General features: G+C 48.0%; 1 protein-coding gene across 7 annotated transcripts in view; it reads right to left on the bottom strand.

Moving 5' to 3' along the window:
- Positions 1-2,717: 2,717 nt before the first annotated feature.
- Positions 2,718-20,383, bottom strand: part of GAS7 (growth arrest specific 7) — a 251,170-nt gene continuing 233,504 nt past the window's right edge. For all 7 annotated transcript variants that reach the window (XM_053568734.1, XM_053568739.1, XM_053568735.1 and 4 more), the window contains 3 exons: positions 11,052-11,131; positions 9,529-9,627; positions 2,718-8,922 (listed from right to left, as the gene is read on the bottom strand). In XM_053568734.1, the coding sequence (XP_053424709.1) occupies positions 8,809-8,922; positions 9,529-9,627; positions 11,052-11,131 (293 nt within the window). In that variant the 3' untranslated portion in view covers positions 2,718-8,808. The remainder of the gene's footprint in view (positions 8,923-9,528; positions 9,628-11,051; positions 11,132-20,383) is intronic.

Genomic DNA, 20,383 nt, shown 5'->3' with positions numbered 1-20,383 from the left:
TGCTTCGCAGGAACCTTGATGTGGGGGTGTGTGTGCGAATTTTCTAATTTTTTCCATCCGTTTGTGAGAATGTTATTTCTGAACAGGAATCCTTTCTCTTCTAGACTTTCACTGTCTGATAGCAGTCTAGAAACAGGACAGGTGCCAAACACAAAAACAAATAAACCAAGGGGGCAAGCCCGGGCCACACGCTGGAATCGCATCCTCTTTGGGGCCTCCATGCAGCCTGGTCCCTGAGGGAAGAAGAGTGAGGCCAGAGGCTAAGGCCCCTTGCTCTGAGTCACCCGTGGGAGGTGACCAAAGCGCCTCCCTGGTGCCAGGCCTGTCCACATGAAGCCTGCAAGTGGAGCAGGGCTGATGCTACTACAGAGGTAGCAGAAACGGAGGTTCCGAAGGCACATTGCCAGCACTTACTAAATGGCAGGGCGGTGGTGGGGAGGAAAGCCCGGGCTGGCAGGCTCTCAGTTCTGGGCAGTCCTCCCTACATTGCAGCTGCCTCCTCTCTCAAGGAGCACTACACAGGAGGGCTGAACTTCCACTTGTTAGGTGAGGAGCTGGGGTTGCCGGGGACGCCGGGAGAGGCAGAAGGCAGCCAGCGCCCAGTGCCTGTCGGTCTGTTCTGTTCTTTCCAGGGGCGAGGAGGAAGAGCTGGACCCCGGTGAGGAGCAGTGGGGTGCAGTCCACATTCTTTAGGTTGCTGTGCCCAGGAGGGGCCCCCACAGAGGGGACCACAGGCAGCTGTGTTGATGCTGCAGAGAGGGAGGGGTCATGACCTGGAGGTTTGTTTGAAAACCTGCATAAACATCTTCTATCAGAGGGAGAGCTTATGCTCCTTAGCCAAACAAGTTGCTGGGGATGATGTATTGTGAGTGGATTTGTTAAGTCTGAGCTGGGGACATAAATTCTCCTGAACCCCAAAGACTGCTATGGAGGCAAGGTGTCATCTCCAGGCAGAGAATCTCCATTTGCTCATCTGAGCTGTTAGACCCCACCCTTCCCCATGCCTCTACCTCCCCGGCATGAGCTAAAGGGCCTGGATGGAGGCAGCACCAGCAGAGAAGTCTGTACACAGCGAGAAAGGGGAATGACGGGGGAAAAACCCTCCTCCCACGTCCATCCTGCTCACAGAACACGGTGACCCATCCTTTGAGTGGCTCAGACCCAAATCTTTGGCACCATCCTCAGCCCTTGTCTTGGTCACACCCTACCCCAATCTGTCAAGAAATCTCAGCTCTACCTTTAAAGTCCGGAACCTGGCCACGCTCCCCACCTCCATCACACCTGTCCCTGCAGGCGGTGTCACCCCTGCCTCCTAACAGGTCTTTCTGCTTCTGCTCTGTCTCCTTACAGATGTGCAGAGAACCCCATAGCCATGTCAGGCCTTGCACGATGGCAGGAACTTCCCCCACAGTCAAAGCCAAAGGTTTACCTACTCTGTGTTCCCTGTTCCCTCTGCTCCAGCCGCACCGGCAGACACCTGGGCGTCCTCTCTGCCTGCAACACTTCCCCCCAGTGACCTGCCAGCCCCCTCCCTTGTCTTTTATCAAATGCCACCTTCTCCACAAGGCCACTTCAAGGACCCTGTTTAATACTGCATTTTACCTGTCCTTGCCCTGCCCGGTTTTTCTTTTTCTGTAATACTTATGAAGTCTGACAATTAAGTTCATGAACTCATCCTAGAAAAAGGGCTACATACCTCACTGCTGAATATCACCGTGGTAACCCTCGAAGTGTTCACCTTGGGAAGCTGTGCACCAATGCCAGTGCCTATTCTACCCTTCAAAGCCATTTGGAGACTGTTTTTCTGGAATGACCATCAGACGTGTCATTGCATGAGGTCTGACAATTAAGTTTGCGAACTTTTCACTGGGCACTTAGGTTGGCAGAACTGTACAAACAACTCAGTAATGTTGCATAACCTTGGTGTATCAGTATCTCACAGCTGTCTTCACATTGACATGTGTCGGTGTCTTGCTGAGTGGCGTTCATTATTGTTGTGTGGTTTTGTGTGCCATAGATGACAGCTCTGACGTTCATTCCAGAAAGAGTTCCAAAATTGCTTTGCAGAGTGGACTGGGCCCTGGCATTGGTGGATAGCTTTGCAAGGTCAGTACCTCAAAGGTGACCCTAGTGATATCCAATAATGAGGTGTGCAGGACTTTTTCTAGGATGAGGTCGTGAACTTAATTGTCAGACCTCTGTTACACCTTCCACACCCACACAGCATGATGCAGTTACTGGGTTTACTGTTTTGTGTGTCTCTTCCAGCTGGACTGTAAGCGCCCTGGGAGCAGGGCTCTCGGCTTCATTCACAGATGTGTTGCATGTAACAGGTGCTCAGTCATTACTGAATGAATGGATGAGAAAAGTAACAAGAGCCAGCAGCCCTGGAAGCAGAAGGGAGGCAGAGAGAGGGCTGGAACCCACAGAATTGGGCAGTCACTAAGAGGAGGGCCAGCCACACATATCCACCGGGGCACCAATGTCCAGGTACCCTTCTGCCCCTCTGTGAAGTCATCAGGAATAAAACTGCCACCAATCCTGCGAGCCCAGGAGGAATGCTGAGACCAGTCATACAATGCAGAACATGGCAGTGCTCCAGGAAGGAGGGTTGCCCAGCGGGACCCGGTGTCTCTGGACAGTTTATTTTACATGGGATGAATCTAAGCATCTCAAGTGTACACACAGAGACAAAGGAAAAACGAGATAGGATTTAGCTTCCTGAAAACTCTTTATAATAGTGCAGGACAGTTATATATAGCAAACGCCTTCAAAATTTAAACTCTTTAAACACTTAATTCTTCAGCATTAATACACACAAATGCTATTATGGGGTGGGATCGGGTGGGGGGGAGGGGTGGGTTACAGCCTCCATCGGGATCGGCATTTTGACAGTGTTATTTATAAATTATATTACATCGATTTTATTTACGGATCTAGGCAGCCAAGGGATGGAAGGATATACAATGTGGGGTAAACACATTCATACCGGGGTGAGGAATGCTGGCAGGAGACACAGCTTTTTAACATTAAAAATGTACAAAGTATTTAGCAAAAAGTTACAGAAAACAGACCAAACAAGCAAGTTTATTTTGTTAGAAAATTCCACTCTCATAGGGTTTGCTGATGTGCTGTCTGGGAAGGGGGAGCCTCCGACCGTCTCCTTCCTGAGGGAAGGGAAGAGATGCTGATTTGGGGCCCTTGTTACCAAGGATGGTTGGTGTGCCTTTGAATGTCTGTCCCTGGGTCCATGTGGCTGCCTGGAACCCACAACCCCAGAAAGCCAGTCTCCTGTAGGTGCTGCTGGGAGGGACGAGACCCCGCTTGACAGATGAAGGTACAGCAGTCCTGACAGGGGAGGTGACAAAGGGGCCACAGGGGAGGGCCAGTCCTGTGCTCTTCATCTGGCTACAACGAGCTTTTCATCTTGGTCTCCACGTCACACTGTTCCCAAGAATGCACCCACATGCCTTGACCTTTCCCGTTCCACCCATGAGGAATTTCCCTCAAATGCAAAGGACCCATGTCCTGAATGCTGCACAGCAGTCTCCAAAGGTCATCATCCCAACCCCACCCCATCCCCAGAGTCGTCGGAAAGGGAGCGCTGGCTCTGGTCTCTGTTGTACTCTTACCCTGACCCATGATATCAGGAGTTGGTCCCGGACTCTCAGCAAATCCCCACCATGAATCACACTTCTGCGGAGGGAGAGACAGAGAGTCCCACCCTGGAAAGATCCAACCCTAAGGAGTCCCGTCACCACAGTCTCAGCTCCCCTCCTGGGACCCTGTGGGCTCAGGCTTCCCGGCCCTCATCATCCTCTGGCCTGGACCCAGAAACATCTCCAGTTCTCCTGGAGAGGGCACACCTTTCACAGAGCAGGGTGTGAACAAGACACAGATGGGAGCCATGTTTACTGTGGGGCACACCCATAGCCTGGCCTGACCTGGGTTTGGCCCTATCTCTGCCACCACCCAGTGGGGTGCAGGCACAGGCCAGGCTCTCTATGACCACCAGCCGAGCCAGGATCCAGCAACGACAAGGACCCAGTGAGAGGTGGCTCTGTCTTCACACCTGTCCTGGCTCCTGGGAAGGAGAGGCCAGGACATAATACCAAAGATCAGTGGCTGAGACCCAAGAAGTAATGACTTACGCTTTCTTTGGGGGTCCTAGGAGGAATACCTCATTCTAAATAGCTCAGAGAACTCTTAATTTCAGCTCCATTTGAATCTAAATGGAGAAGTGCCAGGGCATCTCTTTACTGAGAATTTTAGGCAACTCTATGTACAGCTGTGCAGAGGAGGCCCAGATCAGGTGTGACCCCGAGTATAGGGGACAAAACCGGACTCGAGAAGGGGAGGAGCTAAGTGCCGTCAGTGCAGGCCTGGACCCCATCTAGAACACATACTTCGGTTTGCACACGAAGCAACAGACCCAGGACAGGCTGAGTCCCACTGCCAGCCCAGACTTCTCATCCACACCACTTCATTACTTCCACCTGCCTTTCACAGCCCCCGAGGCTCCATAATGCCCAGAATCACGCAGTCTGAAGTGCAGGTTCCGGAAGGGAGGACATCTGCTGGTGGAGATCCAAGCTTTGGGTTGCCGCAGAAGTGAGCAGCAACCGGGTCCTTGCCTGCCCCGTCCCTGCCCCTCCCTGGCTGTTTTCTGTGCTGTCAGAAACCTAACACAAGGCAAAAATGCCAGTGTGAGCCCCAAGAACCACCTGTGGGCACAGCTGGCGTTTGGAGAAGGAGCAAGCTGGAGGTGGTTGTGCAAACAAGTTGAAGACACCCCCACCCCTGGGCCCAAGGCCAGGGACTTCCAGGGCAAACTACTCATGTTAAAAATGAGGAAGCAGAGGGATACACCCATGCAACAGAAGACTCCCCAGCAATGACAAGGGACAGACTGCAGACACACACGATGTCACGAGTGACTCAAAAGCATTAAGCTGAGTAGAAAAAGGCGGACTCAAAAGGCTATACCAGAGTGACTCTGCTTATATGCTATTCTAGAAAAGGCAAAACTCTAAGGTCCACAAATCAATCAGGACTGGCAGGTTTGGGAGAGTACTATGTTGACCTTGGTGGCAGCTACATGACTACACATTTGCCAAAATTCACAGAACTGTGTATCTCCAAAGGGTGAGTTTTACTGTATGTCAGTTGTACCTCAAAAAGTCTGGGGGTGAGGTGGCAGTGGTGAGCCTTGTAGAGGCAGGAGGGATTATGGGGGTAAGATGATGTCCAGGCCACTGATTGTCCCCCACTTAACATTTATGAAGTGCTTTCCTTCCCCTACATAATAACGAGCAGGTCTCTGGCCTCCTGCTTAAACTCTCCTTGTCAAGGCTACTCCCAAGCTGGAAGTAAATTCACCTACACAAGCCAAGGTCTTTGATGTCCTCTGAATTTTATGGCTCGTATTTCCAAGAAGGGACTTTCTGCTCAGCCAAGACTTTTGTGCATACATCCACTAATCTAGTAATTGATTGGTTTTCACAAAGGGTCTAGAAACAAACCACTGGTTCGTGAATTAGCACATATTTGCTCAGCCATTAATGAGCCCTAACAAGCAGAGAAGGGCTGCCTGCTGCAGGGTCTCCTTGGTTAACAGGGCACTGAGTGGAGGGAGGACAGAGGCCCAAAGTGGTCCCGTTGACAGAGCCCCAGGGCTTCTGCCCACAGGACTGACCTGGCCTGTGCACTGAAGAACTCATCTAAAGCATGAGAAAAAGTAGAAGGTGACAACTGGCTCTTCCCGATGGTTGTTGTAGCACCCAACTCATTTTCAACACTATTTGTCTTAAGAGGTTTTGTTTTGTTTTAATCAGGTTTTCACAAATACAGCTCATGCATCAGCCTCTCCCAGGTGGGGGCAGGTAGAAGGGACTGACTTGTTCTCGGAAAGAGAACAATGGATGATGTTCTCAAGCATGGCCCAGACTGGCCCACTCCGAATGAAGGCAACCAAATCCTCTGCTAACCTAAGCACCAAAATATAAACAAAAGCAAAATAACCCCCCTCCCCCCCAGATAGTGTGCTAGCTCCTCCAAAGTGTATTTTTTGATTTTCTCAACTTCATCTTCATCTTGATGTCATGGGATGGGCTCCGGGGAGACTGTGAACAGGAACAGGGGTTCCAACCCTGCTCGTAATTCACTGTGTCATTTCTGGGCACTCGCTGACTATCCTTGGGCTTCACCCTTCCTATGTGAAAAGTGAGGAGAATTATTCACAATAAAAATAACTCTGAAAATGGAGTTGGATATGGACTGTGCAGGACTGGCGATCAGGTGATTAAAATCTTTTTGGTGTCTACGTTCCAACCACTAGGTAAATGCCCTATGGTGGTAATTTATAGTTAAAGGGTCCCAGTGGGTTAAATGTGGAAAGGGTGCAATGTTCTTCTTCTCTAGAAGTATCTAAACATCCCCCGGAGGACAGAAGGGATGGGGAGGGGGACCTGTCTGATTTGCAACAACAGCTCTGCCTCTCCGTACAACGCCTGGCTCATCTGAACAAATGAATGAGTGAACGCAAATCAATCAGCACCACAGACAGCCCTGCTGAGAACGGGAGTTCTGCAGAGAGTAGCTGTCTGTGAATGCCGAGGTCACTGGGCTGCAAGGCCCCTGGGGAAAAGACAAGTCTACACAAAACAAGGTCATGGGCTTCTCTGGAGACAGGGCCAGAGCTTGAACTCAGATTAGATTTTAGCACACTGCTTGGCCTTAAATGCTTGATGAATGAATAACAGAGGGAAGAATACAAGAAAAGAAGTATGTGAAGAGGCCAAAGAGGAGGAGGAGAGGGGATGAGAGGGAAAGATCGGCCTCAGGAAATGGACTGGCTCAGACTGTGTCAACTTGGGCTACCACAAGAAGAGGCAATAGAGCTCCCCACCCCACGGCCCAGCAGAGCACTCTGGCATCCTCAGACTGCAGTGAGTAAGGGTCGTACTGCACTCAAGGTCTCTGTGTTCCTAACAAGGCTAGCAGCTTCGCGTGTTTGAAAATCACCCACAACTTGTTTACTAATCCACAAGGCAATTACCACTAGCACCCGGTTTTAATAAAGAAACCAAGAAATAATATTCTAAAATTTGTAGCTGGTGTCCTGGCCCGACCCCACATCCAGAGGGAGTGGTTCTCCAGTCACAGACAGATCCTACTAGGTACCCCACTGCTGGTGAAGGCCACCACACTGGCCTTTTTGGTTGGGAAGTCTCAGTAAGAGAAAAGTGACAAAGTTCAGTTTAGTGCATCTTTCTAATATCAACTCTAAGAAAGCAATCCTGACTCAGGAAAGAAGTGCCAAAAGATCCAAGATTATCCAGTTATGGTAACCCGGAGAGGAAGGCCAGCGAGTTGTGCTTGTAGAATTCTTCCCTTACAGGAGACGTGGGGGTCAAATCCAAAGTAATGGGAAAGACTGAAAAAGAGGGACTTCCAGGCAGTGGGATCTGGCTACTACCTGTCGGTGGCTTGCTCTTCTCCCAGCCCCTCTAGACTGACATGATGGAGAACCTGCCTGCTGTGGTACAGAGGGAGAGAGTGACGAGCTGGATCCAACAGCATGTCGAAAGCATCCCAAGTCACACTTGAACTAGGCTTTTCTGAGAATCAGGAGATGGAAAGAGGGGAAGGAGGTGTTGGTACCAAGTGAGAGATTGTGCAGGGTGCTGGAATGTGCTGAAGGAGCTGGACAACCTACTGAGCCACCAAGGAATCTGCAAAGCCTGTCCAGTGCCCATCAGTGAGAGAAAGACTTAACAGGGACAGTGGTCCTGACCCCACTGTGTACAGGCAGGTGGAGCCACCTGGGAGTCCACAAAGACTTGCCCCGACCTATCTCCCATATGGGACTGATCCGGCCCCATTAAGAGCCCTTGGTGGGCGGCCTGGCAGAGCAGACCTCAGCTGGCCTTCTTGCCTGCCTGGCCTCTAAGACGAACTGGTTCATTTCCATCCCTGAAGCCTTGGGACAAGGTGGATGGGGTCTTGATAGCTGAGAACTACAGGCAGCTTCCTCTAATGATACTGAGAAAGGGTGGCAGGGAGGGGTGGGGAGCTTCCCTGGGAAAGCAGCGGAGGGAGGAGTGGATTGGGATTTCCAGAGACTTTACAGACGAGGCCTGATCTGATAGGAGACGTGACTCAACGTTCCAACTTGGGGCTGATTTGCCGAATGAGGTAGTTCCATCCTGACCTCTCCAGGCAGGGCTGGTCTGGGAAGACAGAAGCCAGGCCTTCCTCCCAAGACCCCTGGTGACGGGATGTGGATGAGCAAAGCCAGGTGTGGCTCCCAGGATGAATGGAGCAGACAAAGAGGGAGGGCTGCAAAGGACTCTGGGTGCGGCCGCGAGCTGACCAGTGCCTTCCTAACACAAGGCATGGAGATGGAGACCTCCCTCCCCTGACCCTGCAAAGCCCTACAGACAAGGGAGCCAGCTGGAGCAAGGGTCTTGGGGCTTCCAGGGACACAGGTATGTGATGGCGACCCCTACTGTTTGTTCTCAGGGTGCAAGCAGAGCATGGGAGATGCGGAGCTTTGGCCTCAGAGACAAGGGAGGGCTGTGGGTCTGTCTTCTTGCCCAGGGATTGTTGGGGACCCCCCACCTCCAGCTAAGCTGTCAAGGTCACCTTTCTGGAATCACCAGCTCTTTCCCCTCGCCTCAGTGGCCCAGGAGAGTGGGTGAGGACAGCTCCACTAAGCAGCAGGCCCCACGCAGGAGCTGCCACTTCCTCTCCGTGGGATCCCTAGCCCCTCTTCTGGGCAGGACCCCCCAGGGCCACTGGGCACGTCTAGATCTCCATGTCCACGGGGCGGATGTTGCCCGTTTTGTGCTCCCTGACCCACAGCTCCCTGTCTTTGGCTGGGTCCACTTTTCGAAGCAGTTGGTCCACAGGCTCGACTGTCTGCAGAGGACAGAGGGGAGGATACATTGTCAGAGGTGGCGGCTGAGCTGAAGCCAGGCTGTCCTCTCCTTAGCGCCTCTCAGAGCAGCCTCTCTAGAGGGTTCGGGGCCCCAGGGGAGGCCCATCAGAGGGACAGAGCATGCAGAGGCCTGTGACAGTGGGCAGTCTGTGACAGCGGGCAGCCTGTGACAGCGGGAAGCCTGTGACAGTGGGCAGCCCATAACTTGTGCCAACTCTGCCTCTCACCCCACAGACCCCAGGCCTGAGTGGGAGGGCAGGTGGCCTTTGAGGCTCATAGTCTCTGTCCTCTTCCTCCGATTGTCCCCAGGTTTTTCACCAGAGAACAGGACAAAGGGAATTTTAGCTTTAGATATTGTGACTATTTCTAGAAGTTGGTCTGTTTTGCTTAAGAAATAAAATATGGATTTGCATGGAGGTCCAGGGCAACCCTGACAAGCTTGTCTCAAGAGGTCGCCCATGGGCTAAAGCACCTGCCCACTGCCCACACCTACATTCGCAGTGTGGCCACTTAAGCTGCCATGGCATGGTGCCAGTTGACGTCCCCGGCCCGTGCTGCCCAGGGGCCCTGCTGTGGCGGGGACTCACGCTTTGGTTGAACATGTCCGTTTCGTGCCGCAGCTGGGTGTACTGGCACAGATGCTGCCGGATCATCTCCACGCGCTCCACCTCCAGCCGTTCCAGCTCCTGCCAAGGAAGGAAAGGACAGGGACCTCTGAGCCTGGTCCTTCAACTTGGGGATCTTCCCAGCAAGCAGACCCTAGACCACTCTGCACATAAAGCACAAGTCACCGGCTGCATCTGTACCAAGTCCCATCTGACTCTCGGGGGTCTGGCGAGGAACCTGCCTGGTAGCTGGGTTGAGGGTGAAGCTGGTGACAGCAGAGCTGCTGCTTTATAGGCAGCTCGCTGAGGGCTCTCTACCTGTGATATTCAAGCGTCCTCATTATAGCTTCAAAAGATAGGTTCTGTAGTTACACCCCTTCTATAAGCAAAGGTACTGATGCCTAGAGAGGCGACGGCAATTGCCCAAAGCAACACAGAGTTATGGAAAGGGCAGGATTTAAACCAGGGTCTGCTGGGGTCTTACTCGTCACTTTGCACCAATTCAGCCCCAGCCCTAAACCCTGATGAGGTGGTGCAAAGGGATGCAAGGCATGCACCCTCAACCCCCTCCATGCACCCCGATACAGAGGGATGGGGCAGAAGCCAGGCCAGGGGAGGCAGAGAGGGCGGGGTGGGGCAGCCATTGTCAAAGGGAAGAGTGAAAGGGCTTGTCCTTTGGTGTCTAGAATTTAAGGGTGTCTTTGGAATTTAAGGGATCAATTTAAGTTGTGCTATTACTCTGCGCACAACTAGGTCACCCCACAAGTGATTAACTGGAAAGGGGGGTAAAGCAGGGGGCTTAATTAGAAGATTAAGTAGGAGGAAAATGAGGTCACTGTGTCTGGTGGGGGCCTCTAATCTTCTCTGGTGGGCTGACGTCTGGGCAGGCTGTCTTCAGACAGTGGGAGATTCCACACAGCACCTGCTGTGTCCCATCTGTCCAAACACCAGCCCCATGACACTGTCCCACTCAGGCGGGTGCTGACTAACAAGCAGATGAAGCCCTGTTCCAGAAAACACTCAGGAGGGCATCATGAGCTCTGTTGCCCAGCCCCCAAACCCTTGGTCAGAGGCCTCCCTGCCCCCTGCCTCCCCATAGTTCCCCAACCCTGTTCACATGACTTGCAAAGATCTTACAAGGATCTGCAACTCTTCTGTGTTTGTGGGGTGGGGGTCCTTCTTCCTATAGCTCAGCTATTTGTCTTAAGGGCCACTGTCTACTCAGTTGGGGGGATGTCCTCAGTGGGTCCTGATCTCTCAGGGGACAGCCCAAAAAGAATATAGCTAGACCCAATCCTTGCCCATGTTTGCACAGCTAGGAAGCGTACAGCAGGGATTTGAACACACCTAGACTGGACAGATTGAGGTCTTGACCTCAATACTGAATGGATCTAATGATCCCCAGGGTCATCCCACTTCATCACCCCTGAGGCCTGCCACCACCTGCTAGGGCTTCCTATGTACCAGGCCCTGTGCCGTCAAGTCCACTGTCCCTGGTCACTTACCAGTGTGGTGGTCACCATCTCCTCAAACCACTTGGATTGGGCCTGATTGTAGAGGTCCACACAGCGCATGAGGTCATCTCCTGGGAAAGGACAGCAGTTACCATCACACCCTGTCCCTCCCCACTTGTGCCCCATGGCCATTCCCTCTTTTCTCCCTGGGGTCATGGTGGCCACTGGAAAGTCTGGGGTGGTAGTAGGAAGAAGGGAAAAGCAGAGTGAAGAAAGGGAGGAAGGGAAGGAGGGAGGGAAGGAAGCACAGCAAAGTGAGAGACTGGCTTCAGGGTGTTCACCTGAACTTGACCCTGGATACTAAGAATACAGGACAGGGGTTCTCACTGTGTTGCGGGGGTATATTCCTAGGACCCCCCAATCCTATCATGAGCCCAAGAAACTCTTCCTTCTGTAAAGATGACCGTTTTATTTTACATTGGTGAGTCCAGATTGGCTAAAACATGTGTCATAAGCAATTTAGTACTGATAGGACTTCAGGAAGAGAAATTTGCAAGGCATGTCCGTGTGTTTGCACACTTGTGTCCACACAACAGGACGTCACTCTGAAACACAAAATAACGTGTCTGATAGCTTATGGCCCATTCATCTTTGCCGTCACAGCATAAAACACAGAGAGCAGTTATCTTCGGAAACAGAGAGGGTGAGTGGGCAGGAATTAGTTGTTCTACAGAATTTGATTCCAACAGAGAAAGATCTAAGGAAAACATAACTATTAAATCCTTATGTCTAGTATATTTTTTTTCTGTTATCAGAGGTATGTTACATTTTGTAATCCGAAAGGAAACAAACTGCAAACATTACTAACTGTCCCAGCACCTGGGAACCACAGCACACAGTCTGTGGACAGTGGTATTAGTGCCCCTGGGGCCGCTTGAAAGTGCGAAAACCTACTCCATGTTGTACCCAAGACCCACAGAATTAGGAACTGTGTTTTCCCAAGACACTTTGTTTATGGGCATACACGTCAGGGCTGGAGAAGCACCGCTCTGGGGTGTGGCTCCATCTAAATATGGCTTCCCGATCTTCACAGGGCCCCAGCAAGAGGAAGCATCATGATCTTTGCTCATGATGAGAAAAGCTCATGAGCCCATTCCAAAGCTGACTGATTTATAAGTCTACAGTACATTCTAGTAGCTCCGGAAGTTGAATTATAGAGTGGAATCTAGTAATTTGAGTAGATTCAAAATTACTCCTATAACATCATTGGTGCTCACATGCATTCTGATAGGAAAGTGAAAAGAAATGGGGAGAATTATGTGCACAGACTCAAGTTCTAGCTCAGTATACTTGCTCCCCCATCCTACACCACTAGCTGCACCACACACAATGACGTGAGGCTGCATTGCCACTGGTGCTGAGCCTTGTTGTCCAAACAAGGGATCTGTTCACTTTGTTCTTGGTCCAAGGCCAGTGATCCCAAGAGGCCCTGAATTGGTGTGGAGAACCTGGATACTGCCCTGCATATGCATTTCCACCAAGAACACACACCTGATGGAGGATGAGGTCAGCATGTTGTCCTATAAACTCATAAATGCAAGTCCCAGAGCCCTATCTGTCAATCCCAACTTCCAGAACATGCTTTAGGAACTTCCACAGCATCAAGAAATAGAGCAGGCAAAGATGGTGTGTTTCCTCTCCATGGAAGCCCATGGGTTTGAAGTTGGACCCTTTTGAATAGCACCAGTAAAGAATATGGATTCTGGGGAGGTGGAGCATGATGGCAGATAGGACGGACGTGTAGCCCACCTCTCCCAGGTCATCAGGTGAGAGGAAGGGGGATCTGGACCTTTTCCCCGCATGGATTGTTGGTGTGGACAGACAGCTGGAGACGTGCAGCGAATTGGCAGATTGCTGTACATGAGGTGTAATTTAAAACCACGGACTCTGTTGTAGAGATTTTTCCTGCTCGGCCATGCTGGCCAGCAGGCCCTTCCCTCACGGAGGACAGCAGCTTGCAATTCCTGGCAAAACCCAATTGACGAAAATTTATTCCTGAGCCGAGTGGGGCACCGGAAAGGGGAGCCACTCAGAACCACGAGGAGCTAAGCAACCAGATGGAAAACTGAAGGGAAGGGATCCCACCCGGGAAACAGACATTTTGAATTATCCGAAATGGCAGACACCTTCCCCCAGAACAACAGGAGCGATTAAATAGACTGGACCATTCCTGGTGGGGAATACTGGAGTGGGCGGGCAGTTCAGGCTGTGCGGCGAACTGGCGGGTGGCTGGACTCAAAAGTCCAGATTCAAAAGTGAGACTCTGAGCTACAAAAACTGAGGATAAGGTCTCTGTGCGCTGCAGCCACGAGAGCCGGCAGCAGCTGCGGGTGCCTGCAGGCTTTAGGCAGCAAGCACCCTCCCCTACAGCCAATTACAGTCGCCAGTTTGCAGGAGAACGTGGGAGCAGAGTGGAAAGATTTATGAAGTGTGGACTCCTGCACTGAGTTGGGAGGTTGGATAGGAGTGCTGTCTGGAACAGAGAAGCTAAGGTTGCACAACAATTAGGTAATAAACTTTTAAAGAAACTCCAAAATGGCGATTGGCCAGGTAGCGTGGTTACCGTGGTAACAGTATAAACTGTGAATCAGGTATAAGCCTGGGAACAACTCACAGCGCCACCTGGTGTCCAGTATATTATATTATAAATATATTCCTACGAAAGTCGATCCCTACATCATACATATAGATGTATATTTCTACATATATACAAGAATAATATTTTTGTGGTTGGTGCCTTTCTCTCTCTCTCTCTTTTTTCTTTTTTTCCTCACCATTTTCTTGGAGAAGCTATTGTTAATTTTTATTATTTATATATATATTTTATTTTTATTTTTTCTATTTTTAATTTTTTCTTTCTTCTTTTTTTAACATTTTTATGAACACCACTTGTGTTTACTTCTCTCTTCCTCTTCTTCCCTCCTTATGGTTTCTGAGAGTGCTTACATCAGATTTTTAGAGGTTCTTAGCTTGTTTGTTTTGTTTGTATGTTTTTAACCTTTTTTTCCAATTATTTTACGATTATCATTGTTTTTATTGTAGTTGTTTTTTGTTGTTGTTGTCATTGTTGTTGTCTGTATGTCTATGTGTTTCTGATTGTTTGTGCATCTATGGGCTTGTGTGTCTGGTAGCCTTTTTATCTGTTTATTTGTTCATTTGGTCTCAATGAGTTTGGTGTTTCGACCTGCAACTCTGAGCTCCAAGCACTCCCCTCCACTCTCACTGTGAGGTCTGGAGGCCTGTCCCCCAGGAGTCCAGATTCTTGGATGATTTCTTGAGGGGCGTGGACACGGCCTGGATTGCAGTTGGTCAGTGCTGATTCTGCAGCACAGGAGTGAGGAGACGATGGTCGGCTGAGAGGGAATCAAGCCGGTGTGGCAGTGCCCTGAGGCACAAAGCAGCAGCCATTTTTGGCAACAATAAGTCCCACCCCCAGATATCCCAAAGCCACACCCTCTGTCTCCCTGGGCAACCAGAGGAGGCTGGGCATCTTCTCAGATGGCAACCACCGCAGAACAGATCTGGGACTGAAACACAGGTCTCAGGAGTAAAGGGTTTGCCTGAGGCGATACCGGCCTGGGTGGAGGGCGGGGACTAGAAAACACACACACAGAGCTGGGAAATTCCCAGGGTGGGGCTGACCCAGAGGACCACTTTACTGAACCTAAGACACACTCGGCCCTCAGAGGATTGTCAGGCTATAGACAAAGGAAGGCAGGAAGCTAGAAATGACAGCTAACCGTGCTGCGAATACAAAACTGCAGGAGTAAAGACAGGGCCTGAAGCACAGGTTCTGGAAACTCAGATCAGCTCCTCTTCTACAGAGAAATTTAGAAGGGACAGAAACAAACTCCCACAAAGTTGTTCTGTTCTGCCAGTAACATCAATCAGGGACAGGGCTGGAACTGAGTGAACACCCCCCAGCCTCCATCGAGTGCCCGAGGTTGTCAGGCCTCGCCACCCCCCGCTGGATAGAGGCAGAGAGGAGTGGCCTGGCTGAGCTGATACAGATTTCCTTGTGATTTAGGCAGGTGCAAACCTCTGGAGTATCTGCTCACTGGAGACAACTGGGTCACAGCCCTGCGGGTCTATCAGTGATTGGGTGTGACAGAGGTGCAAGGTGAGGAAGGAGGCATCAACCTTCCCAGACTAATCTACTTGCTGGGTGGGTGCTCCTGAGTTCACGGAGCACCAGAGCAAGTCATATTTGAGTTGTCACCAGACCCTTGCGATCCAGTTGCCAGAGACCTTTGAAACTCTCCCACCTGAGACAGGGGCTGACTGAGACAATTGATTTGGACCTTTTGAACTGAGCCAATCACCCGAGGACTATTCAAGTGGTGCCCTGGGTGTGTGGTTATAGGAAGGTTTGATTTTCCTTTTCCAATTGTTGTCTGTGGGGGGCAGGGTGACTTAATTGCTGGTATTTCTCCACAGCTGAGACTTCAACCCAAAGTAACTGTTTCACTAGGGTCAGACAGAGACCAGCTGAAAATAAGACAGAATCACTTAGCCCCACCACACCAAATAGGTCCCCAGTTTCTCCGGCTGTAGCAGTGTATGGGTCTTCGACAAAGCTCCAGGGGAAAAGTCAAACAGTGTAAAGTAATCATGGGGTGGATTCAGCGGGAAAACTCTGCTAACATGAATAACCAGAATAGATTAACCCCCTCATGAAAGATGTGGCAGATGTAACTGAAGATCCCATTCATAAACAGCTGGCCGAGATGTCAGAAATAGGATTCAGAATTTGGATTGTAAACAAGATTAACAGAATGGAGGAAAATTTGGAATTAGAAATTCGAAGAGCAATTCAAAAGTCAGAATTAGAAATTTGAGGAGAAATTCAAAAGTTGTCTCAAGAATTTAATGAATTTAAAGACAAAACCACCAAAGATTTTGATGCACTGAAGCAAGAATCTGCAGCCCTCAAACATCTGAAAAATACAGTAGAATCCCTCAGTAACAGAGTGGATCAGGCAGAAGAAAGGATTTCTGACATTGAAGACAAAGCATTTGAACGCTCCCAAACTCTCAAAGAGGAAGAGAAATGGAGAACAAAAACGGATCATTCTCTCAGAGAGCTCTGGGATAATTCGAAGAAGGGTAATATCCGCCTCATTGGAATCCCCGAAAGTAATGAAGTGGCCTCACAAGGCACAGAGGCCCTTCTCCATGAAATTATGAAAGAGAATTTTCCAGACATGCCAAGAGATTCTGAAATTCAGATAGCAGACAGTTTCAGAACCCCAGCAGGACTCAATCCGAATAAGACATCCCCCAGGCATATCATAATTAACTTCACTAGTGTTAATATGAAGGAGAAAATTCTGAAAGCAGCCAGACGCAAGACATCCATTACCTATAAAGGGAAGAATATTAGAATGACTGCACATCTCTCTGCTGAAACCTTTCAAGCCAGAAGGGGATGGTCATCAACTTTTAATCTCTAAAACAAAATAACTTTCATCCCTGGATGCTATATCCAGCTAAACTGAGTTTCATTTATGATGGAGAAATTAAATACTTTAATGACATTCGTATGTTGAAGAAATTTGCCATAACCAAACCAGCTCTTCAGGATATTCTCAGACATATCCTCCATAATGACCAGCACAATCCTCTACCACAAAAGCAAACTCACTCAGAAACTTTTGATCAAACTCCAACTTCCACAATGGTGAAAAAATTAAAAATGTCCACTGGACTTTCAAAAAACTCAATACTCAAAATTTTACCAGACTTATCAATATTCTCCATTAATGTGAATGGCTTAAACTATCCTCTGAAGAGTCACAGGTAGCTGACTGGATACAAAAACTTAGGCCAGGTATTTGCTGCATACAAGAGTCACATCTTACCTTAAAAGATAAATATAGACTCAGGGTGAAAGGATGGTTGTCCATATTTCAGGCAAATGGTAATCAGAAAAAAGCAGGTGTTGCAATTCTATTTACAGACACAATAGGCTTTAAACCACCAAAAGGAAGGAAGGATAAGAATGGTCACTTCATATTTGTTAAGGGAAATACTCAATATGATGAGATTTCAATTATGAATATTTATGCACCCAACCAGAATGCGCCTCAATTTATAAGAGAAACTCTAACAGACATGAGCAACTTGATTTCCTCCAGCTCCATAATAGTCGGAGATTTCAACACTCCTTTGGCAGTGTTGGATAGATCCTCCAATAAGAAGCTGAGGAAAGAAATTTTAGATTTAAACCTAACCACCCAACATTTGGATTTAGCAGACATCTACAGAACATTACATCCCAACAAAACTGAATACACATACTTCTCATCAGCTCACAGAACATACGCCAAAATTGATCACATCTTAGGTCACAAGTCTAACCTCAGTAAATTTAAAGGAATAGTAATTATTCCTTGCATCTTCTCGGACCATCATGGAATAAAAGTTGAACTCAGTAACAACAGGAATCTGCAAAATCATACAAAAACATGGAAGTTAAATAACCTTATGCTGAATGATAGCTGGGTCAGAGATGAGATTAAGAAGGAAATTGCCAAATTTCTGGAAAAAAACGACAACGAAGACACGAATTATCAGAACCTCTGGGATACCGCAAAGGCAGTCCTAAGAGGGAATTTATAGCACTGCAAGCCTTCCTCAAGAGAACAGAAAGAGAGGAAGTTAACAACTTAATGGGACATCTCAAGCAACTGGAAAAGGAAGAACATTCCAACCCCAAACCCAGTAGAAGAAAAGAAATAACCAAAATTAGAGCAGAATTAAATGAAATTGAAAACAAAAGAATTATACAACAGATCAATAAATCAAAAAGTTGGTTTTTTGAAAAGGTCAATAAAATAGATAAACCTCTGACTATCCTAATCAGAAAAGAAAGAGTAAAATCTCTAATTTCATTAATCAGAAATGACAAAGATGAAATAACAACAGACTCCTCAGAAATTCAAAAAATCCTTAATGAATATTACAAGAAACTTTATTCTCGGAAATATGAAAATCTAAAGGAAATTGACCAATACTTGGAAGCATGTCACCTTTCAAGACTTAGCCAGAATCAAGTGGAAATGTTGAACAGGCCAATATCAAGTTCTGAAATAGCATCACATGTACAAGGGTACATGTGAAACTTAGTAAATGTAGAATATAAATGTCTTAACGCAATAACTGAGAAAATGCCAGGAAGGCTATGTTAACCAGTGTGATGAAAATATGTCAAATGGTCTATAAAACCAGTCTATGGTGCCCCATGATCACATTAATGTACACAGCTATAATTTAATTAAAAAAAAAAAAAGAATATGGATTCTGGGACCAGAATGTGTGAGGTGTCATCCTAACTCCACTATTTATTTATTAGCTATGTGATCTTGGACAAGTCATTTAACTTGTCTGTGCCTTTGTTTCTCCACCTGTAAAATTGTGCTATCACATAATCATAAAAACTGCAGATGCTGATGTATGTAATGTGCTTAGAATAGGGACTGGTGCAGATAGCAAAATATCAATGTATGCTATGGTGACAATGACAATGAACTGAAGGAAAACCTCCGAGGATCCAGATGCCCTTCCTTCCAGCAGCCTTGAAAAGATAAGTAAGAGGGAGGAAAGGGAACGGGGAGAAAGAACAGCTGGCATTTTTCTGAGTAATAGGCTGTCCAGCAAAATGGTAACAAGCAGAGTCTTTGGACAAGAGGAGACTGGATTCTCACTTTGCCACCATGGGCCTTAGGAGCGTTTCCCATCCTTCCTGCCATCAGTCTCCTCACTGGTAAAAGGATAAAAACACCTCTCTTTACAGGAGACTGTGCAGATCAACAAAGACAACACTCTAAGTCTAAAGCACGTAGCCTGGTGCCTGGCACACGTCACGGGCTCAGAAAAGGTGACATTTACATGTATCGTGGTTAGGCCAAAGAATTAGTCGCTTTCATCACAAAATCATTCCAAATTACAGGAATATGAGGCCATATCATCTGATAACAATGCAATAAAACTAAAAACTTTGTAAGATTAGAAAACAACAGTAACAAAGTCCTTGCTTATAAAAACGTAAAGATATTCTTTGAAACCACTCTTGGCTCAAAGACGAAATCAACTCCAAATAGCCAAATACCTTGAAAACCGCAGAGATGAAAGCACCACAAAGAAGAACCTGTGGAATATGGTCAGAGCACCAATGTGAGGAAAGAAACCCAGGGGATTAAAAAAAAAATCTGGCAAAGGACAGTCTTTCTAGGACAGTCTCAAAACCTAAACTGCACAAGAGAAAAGATTGAGGCTGGGTGCAGTGGCTCACGCCTGTAATCCCAGCACTCTGGGAGGCCAAGGTAGGTAGATCGCCTGAGCTCACAGGTTCGAGACCAGCCTAAGCAAGAGCAAGACCCCCATCTCTAAAAATAGCCAGGTGTGGGTGGCGCCTGTGGCTCAAGGAGTAGGGCGCCGGTCCCATATACCGGAGGTGGCGGGTTCAAACCTAGCCCCGGCCAAAATAAAAAAAAAAAAAAATAGCCAGGTGTTGTGGCGGGTGCCTATAGTCCCACCTACTCGGAAGGCTGAGTCAAGAGAATTGCTTGAGCCTAAGAGTCTGAGGTTGCTGTGAGCTATGACACTAGGGCACTCTACTGAGGGTGACAAAGTGAGACTCTGTCTCAAAAAAAAAAAAAAAAAGATTACTGAACAGAAAAATAGCAGAAGGGTTAACTCCTTAATGTATGAAGACTCCATGGTCAGCCATTTAGCAAGAAAATGGAGATGGGATTGAGTTAATTAGTTCATAGAGAAAAAGTCAAAAATAATTTATGTTTTTGAAATGCTCATGGAGAAATGGAAATTAAAAACAAAATTCATTATTTGTGACCAGACACCAGTGACTTCAAATGTTGAAGTCATACAATACTAATAAGCATTTAAGCAAGAGGCATTCATAGTACTGTACTTTCTGGAAAGTAATTTGGAAATATCCATAAAAATGAACAAAACTCTTCGACTCGGCATCTATGCTCTCTCTCCATGCAGATCTTGTTGTACACACACACAAAGATACAGTTCCCAGCATCACTGTTTTTGGCAAACACTCTGAAACAATCTCAAAGTCCTAAAAATCGGCCCAGTGTGATGGCTCACATCTGTAATCCTAGCATTCTAGGAGGCCCAGGTGGGCGGATTGCTTGAACTCAGGAGTTTGAGACCAGCCTGAGAAATAGAAGGATCCTATCTCTACTAAAAATAGAAAAACTAGCCAGGTGTCCTGGGGCACACTTGTAATTCCAACTACTTGGAAGGCTGAGGCAAGAGGAATTTGAGGTTGTTGTGAGCTATGATGCCAC

This window comes from Nycticebus coucang, chromosome 18, assembly GCF_027406575.1.
Source record: "Nycticebus coucang isolate mNycCou1 chromosome 18, mNycCou1.pri, whole genome shotgun sequence".
Taxonomy (NCBI): domain Eukaryota; kingdom Metazoa; phylum Chordata; class Mammalia; order Primates; family Lorisidae; genus Nycticebus; species Nycticebus coucang.
This window is presented reverse-complemented; position numbering and strand designations above follow the sequence as displayed.